The 18843-nt window shown below is 43.6% G+C and overlaps 1 protein-coding gene across 4 annotated transcripts in view; it reads right to left on the bottom strand.

Annotated features, from left to right (window-relative positions):
• UQCC1 (ubiquinol-cytochrome c reductase complex assembly factor 1) overlaps window positions 1-18843 on the bottom strand; it is a 102414-nt gene that overhangs the window by 44684 nt on the left and 38887 nt on the right. For all 4 annotated transcript variants that reach the window (XM_066235514.1, XM_066235515.1, XM_066235513.1 and 1 more), the window contains 2 exons: window positions 18264-18321; window positions 2031-2139 (listed from right to left, as the gene is read on the bottom strand). In XM_066235514.1, coding sequence (XP_066091611.1) covers window positions 2031-2139; window positions 18264-18321 — 167 coding nt within the window. The remainder of the gene's footprint in view (window positions 1-2030; window positions 2140-18263; window positions 18322-18843) is intronic.

The raw sequence follows: 18843 nt of genomic DNA, 5'->3' as shown, positions 1-18843 counted from the left end.
ACAATTACAAAGACAGTGGAGTACTCACTCCACAATAGATGATGATGATAACAACTAAAATTCTGATATAGACTATCGTCTTCTCAGGATGAACAGAAATGCCAATGGTCTGTGATTCCAGAGAAAAGCATACAAATGTCAAAGAAGTATTCTAAAGGCAAGCCCATGTTCACTGCTTCCTATACATGCAGACGCTCTAAAGACATGAGAGTTTAAAAACACCCTCAACCCAGACTCTCAGTAGCCGTCTATCATTTCCATAAGTTAGCCTCAAAGACTACACTTTACACACACAGTAAGCACAGGAAACCATCAGGCAATAACAAGAGTATGTGAGAATAAGTATAGTAAGTAAAAGTAAAATATGGGTGAGTCTCACCCACTTAACTCCCATGCAACATGGAAAGAACTCTAGAGAGGACAGATGGCCAACAGATACATGAAAAGTGTTCAATGTCACCAAGCAAGTTATTCTATGAACATGTAAGACTTTTATAATACATCTATAAATTTTCTTTACCTCTCAATCTACAGAGAGAGCTTTGCTTTGTAATGAGAGAAACTAAATTAACCCATGCATATTAAAACCACAATGAGATATTACCTCACACCTGTCAGAATGGCTATCATCAATAAATCAACGAACAATAGCATTGATGATGACATGGAGAAAAGTGAATCTTTGTGCACTGCTGGTGGGAATGCAGACTGGTGCAGCCACTGTGGAAAACAGTATGGAGATTCCTCAAAAAATTAAAGATGGAACTGCCTTATGACCCAGCGATTCCATTTCTGGGTATTATCCAAAGAAACCCAAACCACTAATTCAAAAGACTAAATGCACTTCTATGTGCAACGAAGCACTATGTATAATAGCCAAGATATGGAAGCAACCCAAGTGCCCACAAACAGATGAATGGATAAAAACGTTGTGGTAACTATATACAAAGAAATATTACTTGGCCACAAAAAAGAATGAAATCTTACCATTTTCATAACATGATGGACCTAAAGGGTATTATGCTAAGTGAAATAAGTCAGACAGAAAAAGACAAATACCATATGATTTCACTTAATATGTGGATTCTAAAGAACAAAATAAATGAACAAACAAAACAGAAAAAGACTTACAGGTAAAGAAAACAGACTGATGGTTGCCAGAGAGAAAGGGGGTTGAGGAGAAGGGTGAAAAGGTAAAGGAATTAAGAAGAACAAATTGGGCCCTGGCCAGGTGGCTCAATGGATAAAGCATCACCCCAGCACGCCAGAGGTTGCAGATTCGACCCCGTCGGAGCGTGCACAGGAAGCGATCAATTAGTGCACAACTAAATGGAAGAACTAAGTGAAACAACGTGTTGATGCTCCTCTTTTTCCCTCTCTTTTCCTCTCCCTCCATCCCCCAAATCGATGGGGGAAAAAAGAAGTACAAATTGGTAGTTACAAAATAATCATGGGGATGTAAGGTACAGGATAGAGAATACAGTCAATAACACTGTATTAAGTAGGTATGATACCGGGTGGGTACTTGAAATACTGAGAGGACCACTTTGTAAAATGTATGAGTGTCCACCACTAGCTGTACACCTGAAACGAATACAAAACAATATTGACTCTAAACTGTAATTAAAAAATAAAATAGCCTGTGACTGGTTGGTTCAGTGGATAGAGTGTCGGCCTGGCGTGTGCACATTACGATTCGATCCCCAGTCAGGGCACACATGAGAAGTGACCATCTGCTTCCCGCCTCCTCCCCTTCTCCCCCTTCTCTCTCTCTTCCCCTCTCACAGCCAGTGGCTCAGCTGGTCCGAGCACCGGCCCCAGATGGGGGATGCAGGTGGTACCTGGTTGGGGCACATGTGAGAATCTATCTCACTATCTCCCCTCCTCTCACTTAAAAACATAATAATAATTTAAAAAAAATTTTTTTAAGAAAAAGAAAATAAAAGCAAGGCCATTCTAGAATACATAAAACTTCGAATCAACCCCTCATTGGAGTTTTCCAGGACCAGAATCCGACAGCACTCACTTACCCCCATGACTCGGCCACGTTGTTCAACATCCTCCCACATAAAGTGAACTATGACACGACACATGTATTTCCCAGTCCGGCCTTCCTGCTTCATTCGGACTAGACACATCCTGGGTGGGAATAAGACGTCTAGAGTCACTGGCTGTTTGCAGTTTTCACATCACATATATCCACTGAAATCATGAGTGACTTCAGCAGGGCACAGAATAAGAAACGAAAGTGACTTTTAAAAAACTTTTACAAAGGTATAACACAGATACTATCAAGTACATAAATCTAAAGTGTACAACTTAATGATTTTTTACATATTACATATACCCATGTAAGCGCCACCCAGATCTGTAGGATTATTTAGAACTCAGAAGGCTCCCTCACACATGGAAGGAACCACTTGTATTTTTATTAACGATTTTATTTATTAATTTTAGAGAGGGGGGAGAGAGAGAAAAGGAGGGGAATGGGAAGCATCAACTCATAGTAATTGCTTCCTGTATGTGCCTTGACTGGGCAAGCCCACGGTTTCAAACCAGTGACCTCACGTTCCAGGTCAATGCTTTATCCACTGTGCCACCACAGGGCAGGCAGGAACCACTTTCAGCTGTGGAAGATAAGTATGAGTCCTTCATTTTACTCATGAAAACAGGAGTCCTACGGAAGGCAAGTAATTCGCCCAAACACAGAGTAGTCGGTGAAGTACTATGCTGTCCGATATGGAGGCCACTAGCTACATGTAGCTATCTGAGAACTTCAAATATGGCTAATTCAAACTGAGATGTGGTCTAAATTTAGGATTTCAAAGATTCCATTCAAGAAAAAAACAAATATCTCAAAATTTTTACACTGCTTACATGTTGAAATTTTATTTCAGATATATTGAATTAAATAAAACCTATTATTTAAATTAAGTTGTTTTCTTTTTTTACTATTTTAAATGGAGATCCTAGAAACTTTTAAATTAAATATGTGGCTTGCATTTTATTTCTATTGGATAACAGTTGTCTAGAATATAAATCACAGAAAGTATTATGATTTTATCTGTGTAATTATCAAATTGTTTTCTATATCAGAATGTAAGCTCTACTGAAGGCAAAGATCAAGTCTGGTTTTTTATCATCATTGTATTTCCAGGACTTAAGCATAGTAGGCACTCAATATATATTTGCTGAATAAATAAATGAATAGGCTTGAGCCCAAGGTCGCTGGCTTGAGCAAGGGATCACAGGCTCGGCTGGAGCAATCAATGAACAACTAAGGTGCCCCAACTATGAACTGATAATTCTCATCTCTCTCCCTTCCTGCCTGCCTGTCCCTGTCTGTCCCCCTCCATTAAAAATAAATAAATAAACTCAGGGCCAAGTTTAGGGCTCTTTCCCCTATATCACATTGCCTTTAAACAGTCCAGAGGGCTCTCTCTGCTTAAGACCTTACATAAGACTACAAGAATTATATTTTATTAATTAATTAATACAATATTATATTTAATGATATATAAGAATATAAACAGGGCCATCAACTTCCCAAGCTAGTTCCTAATCTCATTCTCATGTCCACACTTACTTCTATTCTTTCTCATTAAATAGTCACTAAGCAACTACAACAGGACTACTCACCTAAAAGATAATTCCTGTTATAACTATGGATTGTTCAGTCTAAATGGACCAATTCTATCTCCATAAAAATTAATCCTGCCCATTACAATCTACTCGCAATAGCATGGTACAGTGGACTGATTCCAGCCTGGCTGGCTGCATCATCTCTTTTCGTAACTAAGATGGAGAAAAGAAAACATACTTATCAAATTTGCAGATGACAAGAAGCTGGGCAAGAAGACAAATATGCTGGATGACCCAACCATGAACCAAAAATACTTCAACAGGCTGTTTCAACAGGCTGAATTTAACAGAATGAACTTGAACAGGAATAAATCTAAAGTCCTGCCACTTTGGCCTAAAAGAACAGCTGTGGAGGTATAGGACAGGTGAGTCGTGCCTACCTATGTGTGCAAAAGTCTTATGGCCTTAAGTACCAGTACATGTTTTTTGTTGTTGTTGTTGTTGTTTTGTATTTTGCTGAAGCTGGAAACAGGGAGGCGGTCAGACAGACTCCTGCATGCACCCGACTGGGATCCACCCGGCATGCCCACCAGGGGGCGATGCTCTGCCCATCTGGGGCATCACTCTGCTGCAACCAGAGCCATTCCAGCGCCTGAGGCAGAGGCCACAGAGCCATCCTCAGCACCTGGGCCAACTTTGCTCCAATGGAGCCTCGGCTGCAGGAGGGGAAGAGAGAGACAGAGAGGAAGGAGAGGGGGAGGAGTGGAGAAGCAGATGGGCGCTTCTCCTATGCGCCCTGGCTGGGAATCGAACCCAGGACTCCCGCACGCCAGGCCGACGCTCTACCACTGAGCCAACCGGCCAGGGCCAACAGTACATGTTTTAAGGGAAGGAAGAAGATGATGAGGTTGCCCGAAAAATGAATGTGATTTTAGATTCAGTAATGGAAATACAGTATCTTCAACGTGTAAAGTGAGATTTCCTACTCAGCACAAATCAGACTCTACTTGGAATACTGTCCATAGTTTTAAACATTATATTTTTGAGACAAAAGGAAGAGATAAAAGATCAGAAGATGTTTAACCTGAAGAAAAACAGGAGCATTGCCTTAAATATTGCAGAAAAGTGACTAGACATCCAGGAGTTAGAATCAGAAACAATGGGAGGGACACAGAAAGAGAAAGAATTACTCAGCATTGAAATGAAAACAGCCTGACCTGTGGTGGCGCAGTGGATAAAGCGTCGACCTAGAACGCTGAGGTTGCTGGTTCAAAACCCTGGCCTTGCCTGGTCAAGGCACCTATGAGAGTTGATGTTTCCTGCTCCTCCCCCTTCTTCCCCCTCACCTGCAAAACGAATTAAAAAAAATTTTTTTTTAAATTTGAAAGCAAAACTTTCTAACAAGAGAGTTTTTGAATACTCATATGATGGAATGGATAACCTCAAAAAGTAGAGAAATGCCTATTTCTGTAGGGTGAACAGATGTTTGGTGGGAACTCGGCTATCTGACAACCTGATCTCTAACTTCCCTTCCAACCTTGGGATTTGCTGATACTGTGATTCTAAATTTGTAGCCTCTGAACCCAGTTTGGGCCTAAGAAGTAACACTTTGTGACAATAAAAATAGGTCATGGAAAGAGATTTGGCCACTTTATGTGATATAAGGCATATTCCAAGGCAGAAACAAACTGGGGAAAGTTCAACAGTCTTTTTCATAAGATTTTTCTTAAAATTAATCAAATCACTCATGTCAGCCTCTCACCTGCAAAGAGCTGTGTGTTTTGATGCTTAAGTGTCGTCAGAGGCCAATTCATCAACAGCAATCGTGAGGTAATGGAATTCTTCATTTATTTGAAAATTCTGTAGTTTGTTAATACACCTGCCCTCTGAGGTTTAAAAGGCACAGATTTTCTCAGGCCATAAACTTACTAACTGTATCAACAGGGGTGAAGTGTTTTCTGTTTCCGAGCTGTTTGTTCTATAGCCCTTCCAGGTAACAGGAGGCTCCGACGGTCCTCTGGGTTGAAAAGACAAAGCAGATTGAAGATACTTTCAGGATGCTGACTGACAAGTCAACTCCATGAACAATGAGTGAGGGATGTCACTGACTGGGTGCCGTGGGGATCAGAGTGATGGCTAAAAGAAGCCCAGCTTCCGAGGAGCAGTTAGCCTTCCAGGGGAGACAAAGTCCGCTATATTTACAAACGGCCCCACTAGAGAATGTGGTAAGTGTCTCAAGAGAAGTACAAAGTGCAGTGCAGTTTGAGAGGATTACTTCTGGCCGAGTGGGATCAGAGAAAGCTTCATGGAAAATGAAACACTATACCTGGGGCTGGGAAAGATGAGCTAAAGTTGGACAGGTAGAGACAAAAAATAAAGAGAATTTTCAGCAGATGGAACATTATGAGCAGGGCAATGGAAGAGCTCAACACATATAAGGAAACAATGATTTTGTGGGCGGGCAGGTATAGGAAACAGAAAAGTATGCCAGAGAGGTCATAAAAGGCTTTGAAATGCCATGCTAAAAAAAGTCTGGTCTTTACGCAGTACACAATGGAGAGCCACTGAGAGGGGGTAGAGCAGTATTAGCACCTTGGCACTGAGGGCAGATGAGTCTCTGAGAAGTTAACCCTTTCTTCCCAGCCTCAAGCCTGTAATCAAATGTTAACATCACCAGGGCTGAAAAAGGACAAATTCAGTGAATATTTACTCTAACAGAACCATGGTATTCAGAATGGTCTGATCCAAAAATACAAGCTGAACTATAATGCCTCCTAAGAGCTACACACACAACCAGCAAAATTTGCTATAACCTGTACCTATTTTTGCTGATACTGCCAGTGTAGAAAATATGGATTCAAGCCTGCTCAATGAAAGGAGGACAAGTTCTCCTAAAATACTGTCCCTGCCTTAGCCGGCAGTGCAGGGGACAAAGCATTGTCCCAGAGCGCTGAGGTCACTGGTTCCCGCCTGGGTCGCCAGTTTCGCCCTGAGGGTGCCAGCACGACCCCCAATCCCCACCAGAGCGTTCCAGTTTGAGCCCTGGTCAAGGCACATGTGAGATGCAATCAGTAGCACAACTAAGCACAACTCAATGCATCTCTCTCTTCCTTTCTCTCTCTCAAAAAAATAAAAATTGTACCTAATGTATTTCAATTGACTCTTGATGCAAAACTTTCAAATATATAAAGCTCTAAAGCAGCGGTTCTCAACCTGTGGGTCGCGACCCCAGTGGGGGTTGGACGACCAAAACACAGGGGTCGCCTAAAGCCATCGGAAGGTGACCCCTGTGTTTTGGTCGTTCGCCCCCCGCCGGGGTCACGACCCACAGGTTGAGAACCGCTGCTCTAAAGCAAACTTCATCACACATAACTAAAGTTATAAAATCAGAGCAATGAATCAGTCTCCTAACAAGAAGTATAATGAAGATTCCTATGAGTTCAACTGGGAAAATAAGATTATAATCCACAGGGCTATCCATTCACCATACTTAGCTCACTAAAAGCTCAACTAATTTCTACCCTGAGTTTATGAATCAAATGCTCTCGGTAGTTAAGGGCAGAAAGTAGTCCTGTTGTGAAGAACTTCTGTGTTTTCCTCTTCGAGGAGAAAGTACCACAGAAGGCAGAGTCTCATTAGACCGTCAGCTGCCTGGAACGGCCAGACCAAGCAGCCAAAGGTCAGGTCTTCGGACAGCTGATCTTGTAGCCCATACAGTCAGTCCACTCCTTTCTTTATGAACTGTTTTGAGTAGGTAATACTTGAACAGGGTAATAAAAACTAAGTCTCCTTCCTACCCACACCCCTAGCCTCTCTGCCCCTCTCCCTAAGGCGGCCACAGTTAGTAGTTTCTCAGCACTCCTTCCATACGTACCCACAAACTTCTGTGAATATGTATTCTTTTGACATAAATGGTAGCTTCCTTTTCCCCTATTTTTATTTTTTTTAAAGATTTTATTGATTGATATTTTCTTTTTTAGAGAGAGAGAGAGTAAGAGAGAAGGGGAGGAGGTAAGGAGTGGGAAGCATCAACTCGTAGTTGTTGCTGCTCGTACGTGCCTTGACCAGGTAAGCCCGGGGTTTTGAACCGACGACCTCAGCGTTCCTAGTTGACACTATCCACTGTGCCACCACTGGTCGGGCTCCTATTTTTCAAAATGGTAGCGTTCTACACACAGTGTTCTTATGTTGAGAAAATAATCTTCTAAAAGATGTAAGTGAAGAAATCTCAACTTGGCCCCAGCCACGTGGCTCAGTGGATAAAGCATCGTCCTGGCACACAGAGATCGCAGGTTCGATCCCCCATCAGGGCACATAGGAGAAGCAATCAATGAGTACACAACTAAACCAAACAACTAAGTGGAATGGCGAGTTGATGCTTCTCTCCCTCCCCCCCCTTCTCTCCTTTCCTCTCTGTCTCTATCCCTCAAATCAATGGAAAATTTTTTTTAAAAAACACCTCAACTCCAACTCTGTATTTCAACCACAAATACCACAATCATCCCAGTGTAACAGTTTTTTAGATGCCAGAAATAATAGATTTCCACTAATTTACATAGCAATCGTTAGGGTAACATCTAATCTAGGCTGAATTAGGCTTATCTGGCAATTTTTCCTATTCTAAAAATGGCTAAGAAATAGAAAGAAAAAAACCCTCAATTGCAAAAATAAACAAGTGCTACAATTAACAGCTAACACAACCATGTGCCAGGCACTGTGCGTGATTCAGAAGCATTATTTCATTTAATCCTTATAACAACTCTACCAGTCTGGTATTCTCCCTGTCCCCATCTCATAGAAGAGGAAACTGAATCTTAGAGAAGGAACTTGCCAGAGTTACAAGCCTAGTAAGTGTCAAAGGAGATCTGATCCCTGAAAATTTGACCAAAGAGTCTAATTGTTTTTCTGCCTCCTTTAATGACTACAAGAAACTCTCCAGAATCCACTTATTCTATTTTTCATTTCATCCTCACAAGGGGAGTAATTTAACATTCAAAACTAGCATCACATTAGAAATAGCGTATCGGAAGGGGAAAGACTGGCGAATGTGAGACAAGCATAACTATAACAACAAAAAGTAATTCCTGGCAGCCTAACAGGAAAGAAACTAAAAATTTATTTAAAACAGACCTCAAAAATAGTACAGCAACTGAGGTTCAACAGGGAGGGTCAACCTGCCCGGTGCAATGCCTACCATAATCAGCAAGCGTTATCAAGACCTCCTGCATCATCTAGAAAATGTTTAAGTATGTTAGAAAGTGAGGAGGAAATGAGGGAAACAAATTCAAAATGGTAAAAACAACAAAAGATCTGATGTTCCTGGTATGCACTGCAAAACAAAGCTAACACTTGTCACAGGCTCTGACCAAACAACAACGTTTGAGTCGTCAAGTCCACTCCTACACAACTGCGAACACTAGGCTTAAATAAAAGAGAACAACTCTACTGCAGTTCATACTGTGGATGCATTCTCAGAACAGATGCTTCCATGAAATGGTGAGAGGTAAGGCTACATTTTGCTACTGATTCAATTTCATCATTTCAGAATTGTTCTGGGAGGAACAGAAAAGGAGGGAGGGAGGACTTCATGCTAAAACATAATAAAAGTTGCCCTTAAAAATGCAAAATAAGGGGGAGAGGTAGAAGAGGGTACAGGGGGATAAATGATGATGGATGAAGACTTGACTTGGGGGGGTGAACACACAGTACAGCATGCAGAGATGTGTTGCAGAACTGGGCACCTGAAACCTGGATAATCGTGTTAATCAGTGTCACCCCAGTAAATTCAATTCAATTAAAAAAAAAGAATGGAAAATAAGCTTTGAAAAGAAACAATATTCTCTTTTCAGCTTTTTAAAAATATTTATTTTATTGATTTTTAGAGAGAGGAAGGAAGGGAGAGAGAGAGAGAGGAACATTGATCTGCCCCTGTCTGTGCTCTGACGAGGGGTCGAGCCAGAAACCTCTGTGCTTCGGGACAATGCTCTAACCAACTGAACTATCTGGCCAGGGCACTGCTCAGTTTTGTAGTGAACATAAAACTGCTCTAAAAAATATAGTCTATTTATAAAAATCTTTTTTAAAAGAAACCATCTAGATCAGGACAACAAACATTTTAAAATGAAAACTGACTACCTGAAAGAAGTATATAAAAAAAATAAAAGGCTGAATGTTTAAAAATGAGAAAAGGTCCTGGCCAGTTGGCTCAGTGATAGAGCATCGGCCTGCCGTGCAGGAGTCCCAGGTTCGATTCCCAGCCAGGGCACACAGGAGAAGCGCCCATCTGCTTCTCCACCCTTCCCCTCTCCTTCCTCTCTGTCTCTCTCTTCCCCTCCCGCAGCCGAGGCTCCATTGGAGCAAAGATGGCCCGGGCGCTGAGGATGGCTCTGTGGCCTCTGCCTCAGGTGCTAGAATGGCTCTGGTTGCAACAGAGCAACACCCCAGATGGGCAGAGCATCGCCCCCTGGTGGGCATGCCGGGTGGATCCCGGTCGGGCGCATGCGGGAGTCTGTCTGCTTCCCTGTTTCCAACTTCAGGAAAATACAAAAAAAATAATAATAATAAATAAAAATGAGAAAAATCTAGAAATAAAAAAGTTCTTGCATTAAGTAATTTAATCATTCACTCATCAAGAATGTGCTAAGCACCTCCTCTGAGTATAGACAATCTGTGCATGGACTATTATTCTCTGTTTAGGAGCAATTCCATTTGCACTCCCAAGTTTGATAACCTACAATTTATTGTTGCAGGATTAAGCTTCACAGTACTACCCCGTCTCTCAGTGATTCCAGTGGCTCATAAATAATACTGATCTCTTTTACATATAAGGAAAGCAAATAATCCAGCTAGCAAAGTAAAGAAAAAAAGTGTTCTAGCCCTAGTCTAATTACTCTACAGGGCAGCATAGAGAAAGGAAAGGGAAGGAAGGCTCAATGACTAGCAAACTCAAAATAAAGAAAAGGTTAACATATAAATTCTGCCTTAGGACAAATAATGATTACTATCAATTACTAAGTCCTCTAATAGGAGACTTGATACTGTAGGATGCATTGGCATTCACCGTGTCTTTCAATCTCCCTAATCACCTGTCTAGTGTAAGCGCCCTATTTCACAGAAGACAAGTTACAAGGCGGTAGAGTGGTGAAGAAGGGAGCGGGGATGAAGCCTGAGCTTCCCCTCCTCTCTGCCCCCCCCCAGCCAGTGTCTCCCAACACAATACCAGCACTGGCTGTCTCCCCATTCTGTGACAGCACAGCCCCAAGAGCCTCTCCCTGCTAGATCAGAAGAGAGAAGACCACGTGGCCTGCAGGGTTCAAAGGAACAGGCTTCCCTGGCCACGCCCCCTCCTCTCAGCCTGAGGCTGGGAGAAAGGCCTGGTCACTCCTGAGGCTGCCCGCTGCCCGCTGCCCCCTGCCCCGTGCTGGCGGCTCTGCACGTCCCCATCTCGCGTCTCGCATGCTCCGTTTGGGCCTTCTGACAATGCCAGTTGAGTCTTGGCCTTGTTTCTCCCTCATGATAGTTTGTAAGCTGCTCCGCGGGTCTGATTTTGAATCAAATGACGACTAGCGGGCACACAGGCAGGTTTGTCAATCTGGCTGCTGCGAAGGAACCCCAAAGAGGACTTTCACGGAGCTTGTTTCCCAACTGCCACCACCGGAGGCCAAGAAAGCAGAGCCTACATGGCCACGCTCGACCTCAGCAGCATGCTAATGAATGAGTTTATTTGTCTGGGAGCTGGCACGCAGACCCCTTCCTGGGGCTGTGTACATGGCTATCTCCACCTGGTTTCCTAACCTCTATGTGCGGAGGACAGGGGCCACAGGGACAGCCTGTGGGCAAGGGGACAAATGGGGCGAGGCACTTCCTGAAGCCATCTCACCTGACAGTGAGCCTCCTCCAGGAGCCACCCCTGGCCCGAGGCGGGCCTGTCAAACCCACTAGGAAGAACAGCTCCTGGGAGCAGGTACCGGTGTTCCCAGGTTATGCAATCTTAGTAAAATGATGCTGTGGAGGCCTTTGGTTTGGGCAAAGAGCTACGTGTGGGTGTTTGAACAGAGCGACTCTGGCTGCGGGCGAGAGAAAAAGGCTGTGCACATGGCCAGGGCTCACCATATATAGCAGGTCTGGAGCTGCCGGAACTGGGCGAGCTGGAAAGCCCTGCAGCCTCGTCCAAACTGCAGCGGCGGTTTTAAAGAGCCCTCTCGCAAAGGCCGCGAGCGTCTGCCAGGGCCGTTCTCTGGCCAGACGGAGACTGGAACCCGTCTGTGTTCCCACCCCTTCCCACCTCCACACTTTACTTCTCTTCTTTCCCAAAGGCTTCTTCCCCTAGGCTTATAAAAACACTGCAGTGCTTCCCCACCTTAAAATAAGAAAATAACAAAATAGCCTCCACCAACCCCGTCCTGTTTCTCCCTCTAGTGATCATCCTCTCATCTTTCTTTCTCACTTAGAACATCTTAAAAATTAGTTTACAATTACTTTTTCCCTTAATAACTCCTTAAGACCCCCGTCCTCTGGTTCTAGCCCCCAGAGGCCAATCTAACTGCTTTCCTTGACCATCCCCAGGAAGGCCCCTTCCCCCTGGGCTCCCGTAAGATCTGTATGTCTGCTCTCTGCACTTGTCACCCTGTACTATTTTCAGGTTTACTTGTTGCCTTGCCCAGGACACAGACGATACGTGCCAAGAACCCAGTTTTATACAGTTGATGGGTCAGTACTACGCTGCTCACATTCAGAGGAAGAAACCACACCCTCTCCCATGACCACCGAAAGGGGCGCTCCCTCAAGAAGCCAAGAGTCGGAGAAGAAGCAGTTCCCCTAACAGCTCTGGACTTGAGCCTTAGATCCCCCCTTACTGATAAAGAGGACTATGACAAATCCCCGAAAATTGGCCAAATTGTCTCTCCATTTGTAAAATGGGGGGCTGGACTAGATCTGTGGTTTTAAACTGTATTCTGAGTTTCCATGGAGCTCTGTAAGGGCCCCGTACCCGTGGGCATGTTGTGAAGACCTGAAGTGAGCATATCACTCCCACTTCCTCAACTTGAATAGGAATCCTTTTTTTTTTTAATTGATTTTTAGCGAGAGAAGAAGGGAGAGAGAGAGAGACAGAAACATCGAGCCATTCCTGCATGTACCCTGACCGGGGATCAAACCAGCAACCCCTGCACTTTGGGATGATGCTCCAAACAACCAAGCCATCTGGTCAAGGCTCGAGTAGCAATTTTTTTGCTAGTCATACATTGTGGCTGAGCATAAAATTTCAGTAAGAAGAAAAAAAAACCCTACTGGTAAAAAGATTGAAAACTAGGTCCCTCTGCCTGGAATGCTTTTTCATGTATTCTGACTTGCCAACTTCTATTCATCATTTGGGTGTCAGTGTAAATGTCACTTCTTCAGTGAAGCCCTCCCTGACTGACCCACACCACCAACTAACTTGCGCCCCACTCCACTCCCAGAGCCCTAGCATTTCCTCTCAGAGCACCTCTCCCAGCTCTGTTTTATTAGTGATTTGTGTCCTGTCTCTCTTCCAAACTCTAAGCTCTGTGAGGGTGGGGAACAAATTTGCTGCAAACAATAGGTTCAATGACAGGATAAATGCTATAATTTTATGGATTTATGTTTAAGTATAAGCTGGTACTTAAGTAACAGTATTAATGTTAAATATTATTAGTATTAATTAATATTAAATACTATTACATTAGTAAATATTTAGGCCCTGGCTGGTTGGCTCAGTGGTAGAGTGTTGGCCTAGCGTGTAAAAGTCCCAGGTTCGACTGCTGGTTAGGGCACAAAGAAGTAACCATCTGCTTCTCTACCCCTCCCTACTTGTCTTTCTTTCTCTCTCTCTCTCTATCTCTCTCTCTCTCTCTCTCTTCCCCTCCCACAGCCATGGCTCAAATGGTTTGAGCAAGTTGGCCCAGGCACTGAGGATGGCTCCATGGCCTCCCTTCAGGCACTAAAATAGTTCAATTGCCGAGCAATAGAACAGTAGCCCCAGATGGGCAGCATCACCCTGTAGGGGGTTGCTGGGTGGATCCCGGTCGGGGCGCATGCAGGAGTCTGTCTCTGCCACCCCACCTCTCACTTACTTAAATAAATAAATATTTAATTCACTACTTTGGTAGTTTTAATTATCAATGAGAAAAACAACTCAATACTTTGAGCTAGCCAGACCTACACTGGAATTCCCTCTCTACCAGGCTCTAACTGGTTCTTTGGCCAAGTTCTCTGACTTCTCTAAGTTTCTGATCCCTCATATGTAAATAAAGCAGTTGTAAGAATGTGTGAGATAATGTATTTAAGTAAATAAAAGGTAATATATAAAGGACCTAGTAGTTATTATATCTATGACATAAAACTGTAAAATAATTTTTTTAAATACAAACTGCATTTTACTCTCTCCCCACTCCATCTCCAACACAGGCACATCCTAATTTTATTTGTTCCACTGCATTTTCTAAAATTAATTCGTACACTTAGAAGACATTAGCGTTAATAGGGGAGTCTCTACAAATCTATTAATATTCATAACGCCAACATAAAATGCCAACTATATATGCCTCGCCGCCCAGGGAAACTTCAGGAGGAGCAGAGCTGCGCTACTCTCACCTGATCAACAGCTGTGGCCAGGACCCTCCCCATGGCCACAGGAGCCAAGTCAGATCTGAGGTCATCATTTATTTCATAAACACTTGTGAAAACTAAGAGTAAGAGATGGGACTGAGGAGAAGATATAGCTCATTTTCATTCCTTTCTTAAAAGGTAATAAAAATAATTCTTGTTCTCAATCATTTCATCATCCACAAAGAAAACTGGTACAGATACGCTAGAATATAAAAACACTGTGTGGTGAGTGCTGTAACAGAGGTATCCGAAACACTAAGGGGACACAAAAGGGGACTAACTGCCTTCAGAGGGCAGAAAAGGCTGCAGAGAGGAGATGCTGTCTGGGCTGCATAAGGAATGAAAAACAGGAGTTTGTCAGGAGAGGAAGAAGGCTTTCTGGGCAGAAGAAAACTGCAGACTTTGTATTTCTATGACGTAGGTTCACTTTCTCTTGCAGAGGAAGGATGGTGGTGACGGTACCCAGAGGCACTAGATGAGACCCGTAAAGGGTGAGTTATGAATGTCATGCTAAGAAACATACATTATCCTGAGGACAACGGAGAACAGTAAGAATTGTGTGTGTATGTGTGTACTGATCCAATCTGCAGTGAGAGACGTTCATTAATATTAAATATTATCAAAGTTAATTGGCACAAGGGAGGGAAGTTGCAGGCCAAAGACCAGTTTTCAGGTACTACTGCTAATAACCCAATAAATCGATTTAGTGGGTAACATCTCAGATTTTGTTTAAAATGAAGTCAAATGGAACAGAAAATATCAGTGATTATCTGACAATGTAAGGATTTTTTACAAAACTATTGTATCGGATACATGTGTGTTCTGGGTCACACGGTAAAATGCACCTGAATAGATCTTAAGGCCACTGACCAAGACAAAAAACAAGGGAGGAGGCCTGCTTTTAGCAAGTTCTTGTGGGATGCTGGACAGCCCAGACAGCAACCTCTCAGCACTTTTTCAGTGGCTACAGTCAATACTCATCTTGTTCAGCAAAGACAAAGGACACACAGTCACTGCAGCTGCAAGTTCACAGGAATACACAACTGATAAGGTCCCTCTGGAGGGGTCCCAGTCCTAAATGCCAATACACAGAAACCTTGGGAACTAGAGAAGCAGACAGGATAAGGGAAGGATCAACACCTCCTCCAGGGAACGAACAGGATGTGAGAAATTCTGCCCCTGTTCTAAGAGCCCCACACGGAGCCATCCCCCTTGACTCGCCCTTCTGGAGAGTCCACAGCCAGGGTATTCTGTTTATGAGGTGGTTTGGGGTTTTAGTTTTTGGAGGGACGGGGATTCTTGAGACATTAATGACTACTTTCTAAGCCTCCCCACTACCACCTGCAGGAGGCATTTCAATCCTTGTACATCCCTGGCAAGTCCACTAGGTCCTGTGATATTGGATCTGGCTATCCCTTAGTTACTCTCCTTGGAGCTGCAGGTTAACAGAAAAGGGTTAGAAGAACACAGCTTCTGTATAGACCTGGAGTGGGTCCGTCACTCCTCCTGACATCCCTATCCCTTAGAAGAGAGAACTCCCCGTGTCTTCTTGGCTGATCACAGCACACTGGGGTCCCAAACTGCCTTTCCGATGACCCTTCCCACTACATTGCTCCACAAACCTGCCCCAGACACTTAGACAACTGGCTGCCCTTATATACTCCAAGTTCTTTTTCTTAACCCCCACCCCCGGCAAAAAAAACATACATTTTGCTTTTTTTTTTTTTTTACATTTTGCCATTTTAAGTGTACAATTTAGTGGCTTTAATTGTATCCACCATGTTATGCAACCATCACCACTATCTATTTTTAAAGCTTATAATCACACCAAATAATTCCTTAACCATTAAGCAATAACTCCCAATTCCTGTCTCTTCTCAGCCCCTGATAACCTCTAACCTACTTTCTGTCTCTATGGATTTGCTTATTCTAGGTACTTCATGTGAGTGGAATAATATAATATTTGTCTTTTTGTGCCTGGATGATTTCACTTTCCATGTTCTTGTCTATGATCTGTGTTTTGCTCCTGATAGTCCCTCCACCTAAGATGCCCTCTTTTCACTGACAAAAACTCCTCTCACCCTTTCATGGTGCATCTCAAATGTCACCTCTACCCAGAGCCACTCTGTACCCAACCCCCCCACCTCCAAATTGGGATTTAGTCACACCTCCTCGTGCTTCCACAGTGTCTGCTGGTGCCCTGGGCTCATAGCTTTTTTCACCGTAGTCCATTACGGACACTGGACTAAGTTTCTTGAAGGTGCACATCACGTCATATCCTCCTCCCCAGTGCCCCACCATCCTGAACACACAGTAGGCCCTCAATCGGTTTGCTGATTCAAGCTGAAGAGCTGCTGAGCATTCCACAAGGGCCTGCGGATAGGAGAACTAAGGGGGGCAGGGGGGAGGGGAGGGCGAAGGTGGCTCTGAAGCCGCTGCTGACAGCTCCCTCCTCCCACTCCCAGTATGCGGCCCTCCCCGCTCCTCCGAGAAATTAAACCAACCTCAGCAAGGAGGGCCCGGCACACGCATTTGGAAATGGTGGTCAACTTGAAAGAGCTGCAAGGAGTTTCAAGGTTCTCCCAGCTGCTATTAGTCAGGTATTGACCTTGGGATGTGGTCACAGGGATTAGGTATTTTATTTTGCCATCCACTCCCTCGAACACTCCGATACCTCTAACTCTAGGGCAATAAAGGGTCTTTCATACAGCCTCTGAATGTTATCTTTGAGCTCCTCTGGGAACGGCCTGACCGCTCAGCCCTCCCGCTTCCCAGTGAGGAAGCCCGAGTGCCACCTCTGCGGGCCTCCCCTCCTGAAAAAGTAGTTTTTCTCTCGGTGTGTTCAGCTTCCTTCCCTGAAGCTTTTCCTAAGCTCCACCGTTCAGACAGAAGGCACTTTGCCTTCTCGGCCGCCCGACTACAAGACATGGCACATGTCAGAGAAACAGGTAGACCTAGTCAAGGTTTTGAGAGTTGTGGCTTCCTCTGGGATCCTACAAGCACTACTTGCTCAGATTAGAGACTCAGCCATTCTGCTTTATAACTGAGCATCTTACACATCTCCTCTCCCCCGCTAAGCTGTGAGGGTCTAGGCACGATCGCTCGTTTCCAGCAAGCCTCCCAGGACATAGTGTGCCCTCAATAAACCTCCAGCTCGGAAAAAAAAAAGCATAAAATGAACTGCCACCTTAGGTCCCTTAGCCAATCTCAGTGACTCAGTGAGTTCAGAAGAAGACATATTTCAGAGGTGATCAAAACCAAAAAGTCTTTATATAGTAGTCAACCCTGTGACGCAAAGCTCAGCTGAAGGCAGTCTCAGACAAGGGCCCTTTTGACAGGGCGGCCATTCCCCACGTTCCTCAGATACTCACTATGGTCAAAGTAGTAAACTTAGTTCTCCAGAATTTACTTTCCCAAAACCTGCCAGTTCAATAAATACACTCCCCTGCCCCCACTTCAATGTCTCTCCTATATCCTTCTGACCTTTAATACTGTGTAATGTTAGATGAAAAATTAATTTTTTTTGGCCACTTATTTCGCAGCTGAAGAAAAAATATACTGTTTAAGGTGTTAAATATTTTTACATGCAACAACTCTGGCATGAATCTAACCTGTATGCACATTTCAGAGGTACAGGCGTAAATGTCAGCGCTATAATTTGTTATAGGTTTCTGATGACCAGCAATGAAAATGACCACGGATTCTCCCAATTCAAACCACTTTTACGTAAATGTGAACTTTCCGAAAAACAGCCAAGGCGGAGAACTTTCCTTCTAAGCTCATAGAGTCGCCTAAAGATACTGATAGCACTGTTCGCTGGCTTAGGTGTTCTTCGAGAAAATCCTACAAATATTAGCTTCTTTCTGGGACTATGCTTTGACCTTTAATAAAAATGTGCTTCAAGACACCAGTTATTAAAATGAAAGGAACAGTTTTTAATGCCTGAACAACTGCCATTTCATATACTCAGCCCTGCTGAAGGCTATACGTTACAAGTCAGCAGTGTTTAAAAGATATATATACATTTGGTGACTTCGCTTAAATTGCTCACTTACCAGACATGAAGAAGAGTTATAAGAAACCATGAATTGAATGTATCAGGCATCTGACACCCTAGAAAATAACAATAAAGTATAAATATGTGTGGGTTTGGAGGATAAATATTGACTATATTTTAAATATTGGTAGAAATTTATTCAACTATTGATACAATATATGGCAGTTACAGTCCTTTGTGATTATACTAACAGAATGGGCCAGGGGACCCACGGGCAAGAACAAGAGTTGAAAGAACACTGAATGCAGTCAGACAACCAGCCTTCTAGCTCCAGCCGTTTTCACCTTGTTGTGTAGCCTTGGGCACAGCAATTCTCTTCTCTGAGCCTCAGTTTCCTCACTCTGTATAATGCACCCTCAACACTTCATGCCAACTTCCATGTAATTCTGTTATTTTTGCTTCCTGGTCTCAAATTCTTCTGGAAAACTAGGCAGGCTACTTCAGTTCCGTTGGGGGTTTTCACTTGAGCCCAGCTGAGAAGTCTACGTCCTTCTTTCTGGCCTCCTCTTCCCGTCTTCCTTCTTTAAGGTGACCCAGTGTGCTACTGAATGATTCACCCAAAACAAACAACCAGGAGA

This window comes from Saccopteryx bilineata, chromosome 6, assembly GCF_036850765.1.
Source record: "Saccopteryx bilineata isolate mSacBil1 chromosome 6, mSacBil1_pri_phased_curated, whole genome shotgun sequence".
Taxonomy (NCBI): Eukaryota; Metazoa; Chordata; class Mammalia; order Chiroptera; family Emballonuridae; genus Saccopteryx; species Saccopteryx bilineata.
Note: the sequence above shows the minus strand (reverse complement) of the source record. Positions and strands in the feature narration are given on the sequence as shown.